The following is a 15443-nucleotide window of genomic DNA, read 5'->3' on the forward strand; positions in this document are numbered from 1 at the left end:
TTATGCCTTTCTCATTATTTATTATTATCATTTTACCTTACTTTCAGTTATTTTAAACAGTTTTAGCTAAACCTGTATTTTATTTGAGGATTAAAGCACAACAGATGTGCTGTTATAGGAAAATTATCTGTATAATGTGCAGATTATATATATAATGTGGCTTGATGCACACAATTTTTTCTAACAGCAGTACATATCATTCACTTGTAGTTTTATCCCTCACATTGCATATCAGTTTTCTAATTTTATTTATAAAAAGAACATGCCATATATGCTTGTCATTTACAGTTAAATTTTATCTTGTGGAACATGCATGGGACAAGTTGGTTCCTGTTGTCACTTATTTTACAGCAGCATACGGTCATTCCCTTACCACCCTCTCCTTTATCTTTCTTTTGAAGTTTGAAGGAAAAAAAAGAAAGAAAAAAGCCCTCTGTACTGCAGTATTTCTTCAGTCAGAAAACAAACAAACAAACAAAAAATGACAGCTTCATCTCTGATTGTTACAAAGCATTGACACTGGAGACTTCCAGTAATGATAAATTAACCTCCTCTTAAAGAAAATATCACCACATTAACAATTGCAGTTCATGTATGTGAAAAATCTTCAATTTCTGTCCCTGTGTATGTTATTGCTATTAAGTACTATTTTAAATTGCAGCTAGCACTGTTAGTACAATAACATAACACTATTGTAGCACTATTTTACATTAATTAATTTATTGACTTTTCTTTTATTAATAATATTCATATTTACTGTCTGGGAAAAAACTGTTAAAAGTCTGTTTCTCATTTGACTCGAAACCAGCCTTGTAGCGATGTCACTAGTCATTCACTTGTAGCAAATTGTGGAATCACACTCAGAGCTTTTAAAGGACAATAGCATGCCTGTCCCTTCCTTAATATAGGAATGGGAGGATGATTTCAAAAAGTGGCTGTAGTAACGTACAGTTGCATATTTACCTACTTTGTTGACTTGTGCACTTACCTGGGTGTAAGTGCAGCAATGAACAGCAGTCCTTCAAAGTGACATTTTAACATATTCCTGTCTGAAGCAACAAAGAGTAAGAGTTAGTTTTTAACATACACAAATCATGACATAAACAACACCTACTGCCATCATAGCAACCCAGTCACAGGTGTGCTACTAATCCAGTGGAAGTAATACTCATTATTACTGCAGCACCCTCAGGTGGACAAAAACGTGGACAAAAAAGTTTCTTTCAGTCTTGAATCAATGCAGCTGCCCTCCTGATCAGATCAGGTGCATAATCTATTAATAAAGTATTTTGGTTTTAAAATGTAAACAAATGATTGAAACACCACATGCCTACAGGTCCACATCACTTTGCTCCATTAAGTTCAGGCTTGTTGCTCTCCACTACCCAGATTTTTTCCATTTTGTACATGACCACAACAAAATTGAAATGACGTAATCAAGACGTGATTGAAGTGTAGACTTTCAACATTAATTCATGGGGTTTAAAAAAATACTGCATTAACCTTTTAGGAATTACAGCCATTTTTTCCACAGTCCCTCAATTTTCAAAAGTAATGAGACAAACAAAGACAGTTCTAAATAAAAGGATTATATTAAAATATTGGATGCAAATCCTTCTCAGACTGCTTGACAACTGAAGTCTATGGACTTCACCAAATGCTGAGTGTTCTCCCTTGAGATGCTTTGCCAGACCTTTACTGCAGATGCCTTGAATTGCTGATTGTTTGTGAGACTTTCTTCAATAAGAGAACTGCATGATCAAGTGGGTTCAGGTCAAGTGCAATACAATGTAAAATGCAATGTTCTTGTTAAACCCTTTCAGTTAAAGCTGAGAGTATACAATTTGATCACATTTTAATGCTTTATTTCAAATCCATTTTGGTGGTGTACAGAGACAAAATTACAAATATTGTGTCACTGTCCAAATACTTATACACCTGACTATATAATATATATACATATATACACTACTCACAAAAAGTTAAGGATATTCGGCTTTCAGGTGAAATTTCAGGATGCACCTAAAATGCACTATAACCTTTACAGGTGAGCTTAATTTGACCTTCTCTACACTTTTGAATGCACATGTCCAACTGTTCAGTGTTTCAATACTTTTTGCATAACTTACAATTATTGCATAACTTATAACTCCCTAACAAGGTGCTTAATGGAAAAATTCACAACTGGTGTTTGATCCATGAATCGACCAATAAAATTTTCTGGTTCAATTAGAATTGGTATTTAAACAGTCCTCTTCATCATGCTGGAGACGTCAAGGAGAGCGCTAGGCATCAGCCACTGTTGTGGTGGTGTTACAGTCTGGGCAGGTGTGTCAATACAATACAGAACTGCCCTACATCTTGTGAATGGTACAGTGACAAGCCAATACTACCTGAATAACATCATTGATCCAGTCATTGCGTCCCTGCATGAACAACACAGGCCTAATTTCATCTTCATGGACGACAATGCTCCAGCTCATCGAGGTCGCATCATTAGTTAACGGCTGCTGGAGGCTGGGGTACCTCAAATGGAGTGGCCTGCACTTTCTCCAGAACTGATTCCCATAGAAAACTTATGGGATCAGCTGAGTCACCGTGTAGAGGCTCGTAACCCTGCACCCCAGAACCTCATTGACCTGAGGGTGGAAGAGTGGAATGCCATGCCTCAGCAGACAATAAGTCGACTCGTGAACAGCATGAGACGTCGTTGTCAGGCTGTAATTTATGGTCAAGGGCACATGACAAATTATTGAGACATTGACATTTTTTGTTGTGGTATACCCACCACTGTTGTTGGCTTTTGTTTCAATAAATTGTTTGAGATGAGGAAATCACCATTGCATACTTCTACTTAAATGCCCTACTTTCATGATATAATATCACTGTAGGGTGAACTTTTTACATTTTCCATAAATTTCACCCAAAAGCCAAATATCCTTAACTTTTTGTGAGTAGTGTATACTGTCTGTGTAGCTGGAATAAGGTTTTTGGCAGGTAGTGTTAGCATGCATGTAATCCTGGTCTTGACCAAGAATCACTGACTGGATTGTGGCAGTCATTTTGCCTGTATTACTATTTAGTGACTTAACTGGTGAAAAAAAAACATGAAGTATTTAATTTGAATGTGTGTAATTTGCATCACTTTTTTAGGCGTGTTTACGTGTCTTCCAAATGAGCAAAATAGAATGTGTTTTTGGGTGTTTTCTGTTTTGTTTTTTTTAGGTGTCTTTAACAAGGTGCCATCAACACAGGTAGTCTGCAAGTGATTTCAATTTAATTTAATCCAATTTATAATATTGCTTTTAACGATGGGCATTGTCTCAAAGCAGCTCAAACCAGCTTAAGCATAGAAACATAGAGAAAAAATTTATAAAGTTTAAAGTTAAGTAACTATTCCATTCCTATTTTATCCCTATTGAGCAAGTCTGAGGCGATGGTGGTGAGGAAAAACTCCCTGAGATGATAAGAGGAAGAAACCTTGAGAGGAAGCAGGCTCAGAAGGGAACCCATTCTCATTTGAGTGACACTGGACAGTAGATAATGTAAATGTAAATAATGTCCTTTCTACAACAGCAATCAAGGGCTCATGAGGAACTATTAGGTCAGTGTAGTTTCTGAGTTCATTATAGGCACTAATTACTTCTGTCGCAAGCTGACAGATGTAACGGCAGATCTGTGACGGTGTGAAAGTCCCCAAGTGGTTCTGTCCACAGCTTTCCCTGGTCTGGTGTCAAATCAGTTTGGCTGTACACAGCATCAGCAGCAAAGTAGCACTTATTAACTTAATATACAAGTGTTAAATCAACATACAGATATATTGGTTAATCTATAACATTGACTTTGCAGATTTATTTTAAGGAGGAAAAGATCACCCACTGTCCACTTTCATAGAAACACCTGTTTATCTGCACATTTAATTGAGTTTATTATTTGTATAGTGCTTTTAACAATGGACATTGTCTAAAAGCAGTGTTAAAGAATTATAACAATTCCAAATAACAAAGTTTAAAATGTACATTTTTATTCATTATTTTGGCTTTCAGTAGACTCAGGTTTCTGCTTGGTTGGAATGAAAATCTGCACCCACACTGTCCCTTTTCGGAAAAGATTGGACAACACTGATCTATACTGTACAAGAGCCAAACCACACACCACCACACACCACAACTTATGAACACTGTTTCCTAACCCTGGCTATTTGATGAAGTTTGTTTTCACTTTCAACAAGCATCTGCATTTAGACAATAAGCAGGCTTTTCTGAGTTGGTTCCACTTTTAAATGGTAAGCAGATTTGTAGATTATATTTCTACAGTTTAAAGCCATTGTAAATTGTATATCGGCTTTTCGTGCTAGACAAGTATCTTTAGACCTAGAATTCTGCTGGGATTTATCTTTAAAGGCTGGAGGTCCCAGAGTAGATGTTTACTGTCACCACACAAAAAATCCTTTAGAAATGTTCTAATACCAGTGTTGAAATTAAAATATATAAGTCATGGTAGAGTTTATTAAACTTCCATTTCTATACTAACTAAAGAGTCTGAAGACAGCACCAGATACAGTTTTCTTTAACAGACTAGAATCCTGATTTTAAACTTTAATGATTTTAAATGTACTAGATCCAATTGTTATTATCCGTTTAATTATTAAACCAAAATAAGACCGAACAATATAAATGTCATATTTATCATGAAATACTGTCATATAAAGAATTACTGAGGCAGTTTGTGTTTAATGTGTAATTCTTCTACCGTTATCTTTTACACTACTGTCAAAGTACTTTGTTTACAGATGGAAAAGTCGGCATGGCATCATTTCATTGCTATGCCAGGACAATAACCTTGATATTTGTTTGGGGACTAGTATAGTCACATAAACAGAGCCTCTGCTTATCTTCAGAGGTGGATTGTGGGAAATTGGAATAGATTTAGCGATTTAAAGATTTAAAGTAGTAAAGATAAAGATGTAGTGACAAAAGATGACGTGAATGGACAAACTCAAATAGTCAAACCTTTTAAGACAGCAAGTTTTATTATATGTCTTTTAATGATTTTTTTTTTTTTTGCCATTATTTACCAGCAGAGCTCAGTGTATGATCTTTGGCATATACCATCTGCCTAACAGGACCTCAACTTTCCTCTGGGAAATGTTGTTTCATGAACCAACTACTTCTTGATACGTATCTATCCCTTTTGGAAGAGGAAGTAGACTCAGTTGCAGAGCTGTCATGGCCAGTTCTCACACTACCAGTGAAACCTAATTTACAATAGACTGATAAAGTGGACTGTGGAATATACAGTCCAGAACACCATTAACTCCATTTTCACACACTTTAATGGACACACCCAAAATCAATCATAAACCACAGTGTGATAGTTAGCTATCAAAAAAAAATAGAGAGTTGAAAAAAAAAAGAAATGAAAGAAAGGACTGTTAATCTGTGTTGGTGTACATGCCCCTGTTAGGTCAGCATATAGTGGCTATAGTGCATTGCCCAGATCTTTGGCTCTAGTTTAAGAGCTTATGACATTTGTGTGGTCTGCGTGAAAGCTGCCCATGAGATGACAATCATGCTCTTGTCTTCTAGAAGTCAGGCATACTGAACTGGTTTTAAACACACACACACAGACATACACACATGCACACGCTCACACACACATGCACATACATGCGCACACACACACACACACACACACAAATTCATGTATGCATAGTAAAGAATTTATAGCAGCAGTACTGTGTGGCTTTGTGTGTATTTGAACAAGAAGCCTGTGAGTGCATTTGTTTGGATTTGCTCCAGTGTGATCATATGCAGATGGTATCTCTATGTGTCTCCCCACAGCTGTGCCCCTCCACACACACACACACACACACACACACACACACACACAGATCTCTCATCTACCTGTCCACCTGTCTGTCTCCTCTTCCTCATTCTACCAGCATATCTCATGTATTATCATCATTATGACTCACATCCTGACACCTGCTAGATGACAGTGTATAATAATATAATCAGGTGTTTTATAATCATCATGAAAGTAATTAACTTCATCTAGTGGTGATGAAGTTATCTGTCATTTTTTTCAAGAATTTTCTGACAGCTCCTGTGGCTCTCTGTGTTTCTGTGACGTCTCTGTTAGGACCGTTCCAGGATATTTCGTTTTGCTAACCAGCCAGATTACTTTTTTTTCCAATTCAAGGCCTTCAGTTCTAACAATAAACTCACACACTCTAACTCAGACTTATGTACTTTTAGCATTCATGAGCCCCACTTCCCTGGAAACAACAAGAAGGTTTTTTTGATCTTATATACAAATACTTGCAGTATCCTTACGATGCCAGCCAATATACCTCATTCTCAGCCAGACTGCTACTAATGGAGAAATTAACCTAACTGTTGGACTTTGTATATAAAAAGCATTTGATGACCCCCATGTGTGGTTGGAGTTCCCATCACTTGGAAACCTGCTGCTGTGGATGGCACATGTGAAACTAACCACATGAATGCCAGGCCCCAAGGTTTTTAAGCAGAACATTGCTCAGTGCATCACACTGTCTCTGCTAACTTGCAATCTCTTCCCTAGGTAAACAATGCACATGCATCCAAATGATGTTACAAAACTGAATTCAACAGTCCAGGTCACTCTCTTTTCTTGCTCCATTGTCCACTTTTTATGTTCACATGCAAGGGCACTGGTCTGCGGCTATGCAGCCCTATATGCAGCAAGCTATTCTGCACTCCCCACATGCATGAATGGGCCTTGGGTGTCCATGATTCTTCCTTTTGCCACTTTTGCTAGGTACTAGACCTACCATTTTGGAGATTATCTTATTACCCAGTCATAATCCTCATAATTTGGCCCTTGTCAAAGTCATTCAAATCCTTATGCCTGCCTGTTCAGTGAGCATTCATTGTCCCTTGGAGGTCACACATGTGCGGTCCTACAGCAGTAAAAGCAACCATGACTGTATATCATTGTATTGGTGAACAATATTTGTCAAGCCCCTGGGAACTGAACAATGTGCTTGAATTCCACTTTGGATTTCGGTAGTTTGTTCAGTAAGTGATTAAACAACATGAATATGTTCTCACTGAAAGGTGTATCATTTATGTAAAATAAGCCTCTGTTCTGGGGTCAGTTACCAGGGTACTAAGCCTGGGTGGAAACGTTCAACTGCACCTTTTAGAGGCTTTCTGAGGTGACACTCTGAGCTTGAGCTATGTTTTGTTACTACTTTCTAGCTACATATAATCTTTGAACGAGAATTGTGAAGTAATATGTAAATAATTATTCTTTGCTTTATCTTTTTTAACATCCAGGACTTTAATGCCATTGTTTGATCCTGATACCAGTCTCCTCATTGTGTCGGCAAAGGTGAGTCTTGTTTTGTTTTGTCTTGTCTTGTCTTGTCTTGTCTTGTCTTGTCTTGTTTTGTTTTTTGTTTTGTTTTTAACATTATCCCTTCTATTTTATATTTCTGGTTTTGTAACATAAATTATTAAATATTATGTTCCATTATTTAATATTGAGATATTTATTTCTATTTTCAATTTTCTATTATTTAAATCACTGTTATTAAATTATTTGATATTTATTAATTATTTAATTTCTACTTTCTTGTGTATTTTGGACACCTAAATATGAATATCTTTACCTTAATTTTTTATCAGGGAGAAAGTGTGATTGACTGCTTTGAGGTGACCACTTGCGAGCCAAGTCTTTCACAAGGTTAGACTTTTAATAATAAAATGACTAAAATGAAGTATTTTTAACAGGGTGCCATCAACAGATTTGATTATAGAGTATTAACTGAGTATTAACTGAGCATCAGCCATCTTAATATAATAGAGTTAAATAGTCATATTTATTAGAGCATGAGATGCCTGTCATTCTGTCTCATTGCATTATAGTGAGCCACTGCCTGTGCGACACGTCCACACGTGGAATAGCAGTGGTGCCCAAACTGGCGCTAGACGTAAGCCGTTGTGAAGTGCTGAGGGTGATGCAGTTGACTGACAATTTCATTATCCCAATCAGCTACCAAGTACCTCGCAAGGTAAGAGCCAGATACTTGGCAAGTACATTGAAAGGATGACAAGGGCCAAATTGTGATGACTAGACAACTCATCAATAGCAATTAGACAATAGCAATAGCTAGACAATAGCATCTTCAAAAAGGTGTGTTCCTGGCATGCAGTGGTTAGTACATACTAAAAATTCTCCAAACTGGTCACCGGGTCATGGGCACAATGATGTGCATGGAGAGTGAATGCTAGTCTGTCTTTTCCCATCTAACAGAACAGCTACTGTAGCCCAAACTGCAGAAAAAGTTCATGCTGGCTATATTATATGTGTCAGATCACACATGTATCACAGCATGCTGCATAGCCATAGACCAGTCAGATTGCCCATGCTGACCCCTGTCCACCACCAAAAGTGCCTACAATGACCACATGAGCATCAGAAACAGACCATGGGGCAATGTATGATGGTGGCCTGGTTTAATGAATCATGTTGTCTTTTACATCATGTGGAAGGCTGAGTACAAGGCTCTTAGCTGGCACCAGAGAGATAGCACCAGTATGTACTATGGGAAGAAGGCAAGCCAGCATAGGCAGTTTGATACCCAGGGCAATGTTCTGCTGGGAAACCTTGGGTTTTCATGTGGATGTTACTTTGATATGTATCACCAACCTAAACATTGTTGCAGACCAAGTACAATGATATTCTCTTATGGATATGGCCTCTTTCATTAGGATAATGCACATTGCCACTACAAGAATTGTCCAGGTTTGGTTTGAGGAATATGACAGAATTCATAGTGTTGATTAATCCACCGGATAATTGATAATTCACCAGATCTCTAGCCGATCAAGTTGTGGAATGGGATGTAGACAAATAAGTCTGATCCATGGAAGCCCCACTTATAGGATATGCTACAATGTCTTGGTGCCACATAAACAGCACACCCTCAGGGGTCTAAGAGTCCAGTTTCAGTTGTGCCAGCAAATCTTTGGCTGTGGACAATGTGAATTGATCTGTTATGAATGTTTATTGATCTCTGATCTCTACACCTTAATAGTCCTTCCCGCATCTGAGAGCTACGGTGTGGAGAAGACCCAACAAAACGTACCCAACGTGTTCCCAGAGTAAAGAACAGGGGTGGAACTGTGCTGGTTTGGGCTGCAATATCATGGCATTCCCTAGGCCTATTACTTGTGCTATAGGGGTGCATCATTGAGCCTGTGCAGCCTTAGCTTTCTGTTTTTGGCTGACACAATTCAAACTCGACATGGTCATCTGTTGTTGTAGCCCATCTGCTTCAAATCTTAGTTACTCTAGCCCTTCTGTTAAACATATCTGTTCATTTTCTGTTGACCTCTCTCATCAACTAGGAGTTTCCCTCTGCAGAACTGCTGCTCACAGAATTTTTTATTGTACCATTCTGATTAAAATGTAGTGACTGCTGTGAACCGGCAACATTCCAAGGTCAAAATAAACCCCTGAAACCAACCACACATCAGCCACCCTAAACCCCCCAACAGCTGAATCTTATCATTTTAATTTTACATATTGCATTACTGCCACATGATTGGGTAATTAGATTAGATTAAAATGCTTAATGAGTGTGTATGTATGATGACATTTTGAAAGGAGATTATAGGGAATATAGGGTTGTGGAAATGCATAGGAAAACTTGTGTGTGTGTTTGTGTATTTGTGTTTGTGTGTGTGTGTGTGTGTGTGTCAGGCAGGACAGGACTTCCATGCTGACCTGTATCCAGACACTGCAGGCCACACTGCAGCCATGACAGCAGATGAATGGTGGCAGGGAATGAACAAGCAAGTACGGACTCTTCCCAGCTTGGAAATGGACTTCTCACACAAGGCTTTTTAATGCAATTTAAATGAGTCATTTAATCACTAGGCCTTTAGTCATTTAATAAAGCTTTTGTCATTTTAAATTTATACACCCTTATTTATGGCAGGTGGAAAAACTCAGCCTCCACCCAGACAAGAGGCCAAAGGGGAAAACTCCAGATAATCAGGTTGCAGCAAATGAGCTACCTCGTAGAAAAAGTAAAGAGGTATGTGGAAAAGAACAATGACATTTTTTGCTTCACAGTACCATTGTGAAATAATGTAGAAGAACCACACAAACTTAATATAAGCCATAGGTTTTGGCACTTTTTGATGAAAAAAAAACAAACATTTTTAGCAAAACATGTGATTTGTGAAAAAGCTATTTATAAATAAAAATAATAAGGGATCAGTTTTTATTAGAGAAGTATCTTTTCCAATTGTTGATGGACAAATTTGAAGTCTTCTTTTTTAAATAATTGTTGCCTTTTTTTTCTTGGTACCAATAATTAGAAAGTTGACTGATATGCAAAAACAATAAATGAGTAAATGTTATATATAAAACATTTTCAAAAAAATTACTACTACTTAAAAAAACCGTAATGTCTGTCAGAGGATACTTGCTAAAACAAGCAAGTGTGAACTGTATCAGATTCTCCAGGATGCTAAGTAAATAGATGCATTTTTAAAAAAGCAAAGGGTTACCATGCCAAATACTTACTTTGTAAAAACAAATTTACTTATGAGTTAAAAGCATTTATTTGTATGTTCCTAAAACATTCGCAAAGATTTAAAGTGATAATGTAATACATCTGATTCCTCTACTTGTCATACCCCCCTACTCTCCCTGTCTTTCAGGTGCCCTCCACTTCCAGTAGTGCCCTCAGTACCCCCAGCGACAGTATAGCTCCATCTCGCTCACCCTCCTCCACCAGCGGCCTGTCCTCTGGCTTCCTCCCCAGCCCCAGCCAGAGCTCCCGTGCCATTCAGAACATGCTGGGTAACTTCAACCATCTGTTTTCCCCAAGTCTTTTTGTTGGCAGAGATTAGTGCAACGTTAGCACTTGTTGAAGTTGGTTGTTGATAAACTATATGTTCACCCTATTTTTGCAGGTCCAAGCTCCAGATTCCGTCACATTCAGGGCACTGTTCTGCATCGTGACACCCACATCACCAACCTGCGTGGCATGAGTCTGACTACACCTGGCGAGTGTGATGGCTTCTCTGCCAATGCGCAGCGAGTGGCAGTGCCTCTGGCCATTGCAGGAGGGCAGATTGCGGTGCTTGAGGTGCCACACTATTAGAAGCATTTTTGTCAGAATAATGTGTTATTTAACTGTCAGTCATTAGTATGCCAGTGCATCTATCAACAGGTTCTTGTATGGCTCTTGTATGGCTCAACTCTTGCCATTTTTTGATCCTGTTAGCAAACCCTGACAAGGCACAGGATCTTCAGGATTGTTCAGATTATTTTTAAAAGCATGTCTATGGGTCTGAAATCATATACAGCATTCTGTTACATGTTAAATTGCAGCTTTCTCAGCCTGGGAAGCTGCCAGACACAGCATTGCCAACCATCCAGAACTCAGTGAGTGTGGCTGACTTCTGCTGGGATCCTTTTGACCCTTACAAGCTGCTGGTTGGTAAGCTGTCCTTAGTAATTAAAACATGCATATGTTCTCTGTAATAACTCTGTTGCAATAAGATTTGTACCTTCTGCAAGTCCAAAACACTGTAATAACATTGAAAATGAATTTTAAACATCTATGGAGGTTAACATAATCAATTTTAGCCAAATAGGCCTAAATCAAGAACTGACTGTTTGCCATAGTGTTTGATATAAATTCTGGTGTCATATGGAAATTTCCATTCCCTGGGATGCTGCAAGGATGTGTGTGTGGCATAACAAGCAACATTAAGCAGGTTCCCCTTTATAGAATGCCAAAAGGTCAATTGATCTGTTAACAGAAGTAGGTGATATGAATCTGAGCAGAAGCCCAGAATTCTGGTACAAGGGAGAGTCCCTCTACCTGGATCTTGATGGAGTGTGGAGAACAAAGGTGGCAGGCTCCCCTCAGAAAGTTTTGTGAGACTGCAGCGAGACACTGTCGACTCTGTAGGACTAAGGCTAAGGCTGCCACATATAACTTAGAAAGGAAAAACTTCAACCTGAGAGCATAGAAAAGTAGGATTTTTAATTGGAATGCCTCTCCTTCAACAACCATCCTTCAACTTTAATAGTAAGTAGGTTTAGTAGAAACATCTATTTTTTATTGTGCCACTGTCCCTCAGCTCCCACAAGTCTGATATAGTCACTACCCAATTAGCATAAAAAGTTCCATGGGGCTCTAAGTATTGGGTGGGTGTAGAAACTAATGATACTGAGTATGGACCTCTCTGGTGGGATAGGTAAATTGTGAGGCAAAAACACTGTGTCGAATACAGCAGGCAACATCCAAAACTGTGATGACATCTTAAGCAAATGCTGGCTTTACATTCTCAAGCTATGGATCACCTATCACATATGAAATAAATATTAAAATCTAATTTAGAGAAATTATGTGAGATTAAAGTCTGTTATTTATAATAAGGAATTTTTAACTATAATTGTTAAAGAAACTTAGCAGTAATCCACTCCATCTTTTAATAGCTGGAGATGATGCAAAGATCCGCATGTGGAAGATTCCAAAAGGTGGACTGGTAGATACACTGACTATACCTGAGTGTGTTCTACAGGGTAAGAAAAGACACCTTTCTCTAAAACAATAATTCTTTCTACATTTTGAGTGACATGAACGTCCTCTCAACAGGACACACTGAGAAAATCTACTCTATCAAGTTCCACCCACACGCCTCTGGTCTGCTGGTGTCCTCATCATATGACATGACCGTGCGACTGTGGGACCTGGAAACTCGAAGTGAAGTCAAAAAGCTGAGTGGACACCAAGATCAGGTGAGAGCTTCTGTACAGTACCAAGTGCACTATAAACAGGTTAACAGATAATAGATTGCCTGAGCTGAAAGATAGCAGACTGCTGTCTCATATCTGTACTCTGTCTTGCAGATATTTGGAATGGCTTGGAGTCCCAATGGCAAGTTGTTGGCTACTGTGTGTAAAGATGGAAAAGTGCGTGTGTTTGATCCACGCAAGTCTTCTGAGCCTATCCAGGCAAGTACTTAAAAAGGGACTTAAAAACCATATATAACATTGGTACAGCCCTCTTACTCTTTTTCCTCTCTTTTCCTATAGGAGGGCCCTGGTCCAGAGGGCCACAGAGGTGGCCGTGTAGTCTGGGTGTGTGATGGCCAGTACCTTCTGGTGTCAGGGTTTGACTGGTAAGCACAAATCAATGACATATTAACAGATAATAGCTGACATACCTTGTATGTTGGCTTGGTACATCAGAAAATCAGATTTCCTTCTTTCTTGGTTTTCTCTGCAGTCGCAGTGAGCGACATCTTTACCTGTTCTCTGCTGAGTCCTTGGCCTCTGGACCTGTGGGTACTGTACCTGCTGACGTGTCACCCTCAACTCTCATCCCGTTCTATGACGCTGACACCAGCCTTGTTATTCTCACAGGAAAGGTGCTGGAAATGTGCAAAACATATCTTATAGAAATGAGTAATTTACAAATAAATGCTTTTTAGAGGTAATTAGATGTGCTATAGAGTGCTGTACCTAATTTGCAAAAGGTGCTATTATACTGACTATTACAGTGCCTATCTAGTTTAAACAAGCTTTAATATCATACCTACGTCATGTTTTTTTCCCTGTTAGGGTGATACACGTGTCTACATCTATGAGATCATAACAGAAGCCCCTTACTTTATGGAGTGCAGCAGCTTTCACTCCTCTGAGCCACACAAGGTATTACAGAACGTCCACTTTCTCATCTCTCACTGTTTAAATTAGTAGATATTAAAACTGTTGTCTTGTGTGGACAGGCCTTGTGTTTCTTGCCAAAGACTGCCTGTGATGTACGTGATGTAGAGGTGGCCAGAGCTGTCAGACTTAGCAAGACCACCATTGAGCCAGTGGCCTTCAAAGTGCCTCGAGTCAGAGTGAGTGAGCTCAGCCAAGTTTTCTTGTTAATTAAACACAACAGTGCCATCTTGTGGCCAATAATGTTTCTAAACATTTTCATCATGCAGGTTATACGTATATCAACTGTTATAGCAATGTTAGGTCTAACTGTTCATTTAATTCTGGTGCAGAAAGAGTTCTTCCAGGATGATCTTTTCCCTGAGACAGCAGTGTTGTGGGAATCAGCTCTCAGTGCTGCTGCCTGGCTCTCCGGTTCTAATGGACAGCACCGCAAGATCAGCCTGCAGCCTAAAGACATGACCCCTGGTACTGCAGCACATACTATTCATATAAGGCTATGTTCAGAATGCTAGCTTTGGCTTAAATTTTAGGCAAATCTGATTTGAGCAGGAAAATACCATTTCCAGCAGTGTTTTTTCTTGTATCTGTACTTTACTGAAGTATAAAAAAAAAGCCTTTTTTCTTTCACTCCACTACATTTTTAAATAATGTATCTTACTTTCTTCTTTACACTTCACTACATTATGCCACATTTCTTGTTACTGATATTTAACAAAAAAATCAATTAATTAATTTTTTTTTTTTTAAAAAAAACCCACACAGTTATCCAATTACAGCATACCAAGCAAACTGAGGGACAGCGCACACGTTATTTTTGACCTAAGGAGCTTTTTGGTTTCATTAAATGAAGCAAATGCAAACAGTTTGGTATTAAAACTGCAGTGTTACAGCAGATGGAAGAAAACCCTGACCCCATCCTGCCACTCGCACACACATGGCCTGACCTGCAGGATTTGTTTCAAGTTGTAGAACAGAAGAGTCTTTCATATTCAGATACCTGCTCTGCCTCAGTAACATATGATTTCTCCTTACAAGAATTCAACATCATATTTGTGTAAACGTAGAGGTGAGCATGTCCTGAGATAATCATAATGACCATTTTCTTTAATATGAATCTAATGTTAGCTCGCAGCAATGAAGGATTTTCTTGTGCATGTGAATAAATCTGTCATTAATTATGTTGTGCATGGCTAGTCATGCTTTAGGAAGCTAGCGTAATCTTGAGCAACAGTGTATATTTACATTACTGATGTTATACAGCAACACAATAACCCAATAGCTCAACTTTTATTATTGATATTTGCCTAGTCACCAAGTAAAATTTATTTTTTTCATAATTCTATTTTCTTTTCTAATTTCATTTGCACATTATGTAGGAAACAATTTATAAGCTACAGACCATGGTCCTTTTTCTTGTGTAGTGCCCATGCACAAATAGATGTCCACTTTAAACACTGGGTCGGTCACACACACACACACACAAATCCCTGTCATCTCAACATCTGCATGGTGTTTTATCAGGTTTTAATTTGTTACTATGTTAATTATAAAATAAATCTTAACAGGAAAACCTAATTGTTATCAAGTCTTGCTATTTTACAGCCCCCCCATGTTCCCCTTGTGCCCCTTGACTGCTTAGAATAATGTTAACTGACATCTGTGTCATGATCTTTTCTCAGACCTTGTATTAA

At 38.4% G+C, this 15443-nt stretch overlaps 2 protein-coding genes across 2 annotated transcripts in view; both read left to right on the top strand.

Annotated features, from left to right (window-relative positions):
- The window catches only part of coro7 (coronin 7), a 104819-nt gene that overhangs the window by 88655 nt on the left and 721 nt on the right, over positions 1-15443 (top strand). The window contains exons 10-25 of the mRNA XM_058410423.1: positions 7326-7380; positions 7677-7734; positions 7917-8062; positions 9757-9852; positions 9995-10093; positions 10725-10866; positions 10980-11155; positions 11401-11509; positions 12517-12603; positions 12677-12819; positions 12931-13035; positions 13117-13202; positions 13310-13451; positions 13645-13734; positions 13812-13928; positions 14082-14217. Coding sequence (XP_058266406.1) covers positions 7326-7380; positions 7677-7734; positions 7917-8062; positions 9757-9852; positions 9995-10093; positions 10725-10866; positions 10980-11155; positions 11401-11509; positions 12517-12603; positions 12677-12819; positions 12931-13035; positions 13117-13202; positions 13310-13451; positions 13645-13734; positions 13812-13928; positions 14082-14217 — 1787 coding nt within the window. The remainder of the gene's footprint in view (positions 1-7325; positions 7381-7676; positions 7735-7916; positions 8063-9756; positions 9853-9994; positions 10094-10724; positions 10867-10979; positions 11156-11400; positions 11510-12516; positions 12604-12676; positions 12820-12930; positions 13036-13116; positions 13203-13309; positions 13452-13644; positions 13735-13811; positions 13929-14081; positions 14218-15443) is intronic.
- Positions 1-15443, top strand: part of pam16 (presequence translocase associated motor 16) — a 68983-nt gene that overhangs the window by 45569 nt on the left and 7971 nt on the right. The gene's annotated exons all lie outside the window — the stretch shown is intronic.

The sequence above is a fragment of the Hemibagrus wyckioides genome, linkage group LG02 (assembly GCF_019097595.1).
Source record: "Hemibagrus wyckioides isolate EC202008001 linkage group LG02, SWU_Hwy_1.0, whole genome shotgun sequence".
NCBI lineage: Eukaryota > Metazoa > Chordata > Actinopteri > Siluriformes > Bagridae > Hemibagrus > Hemibagrus wyckioides.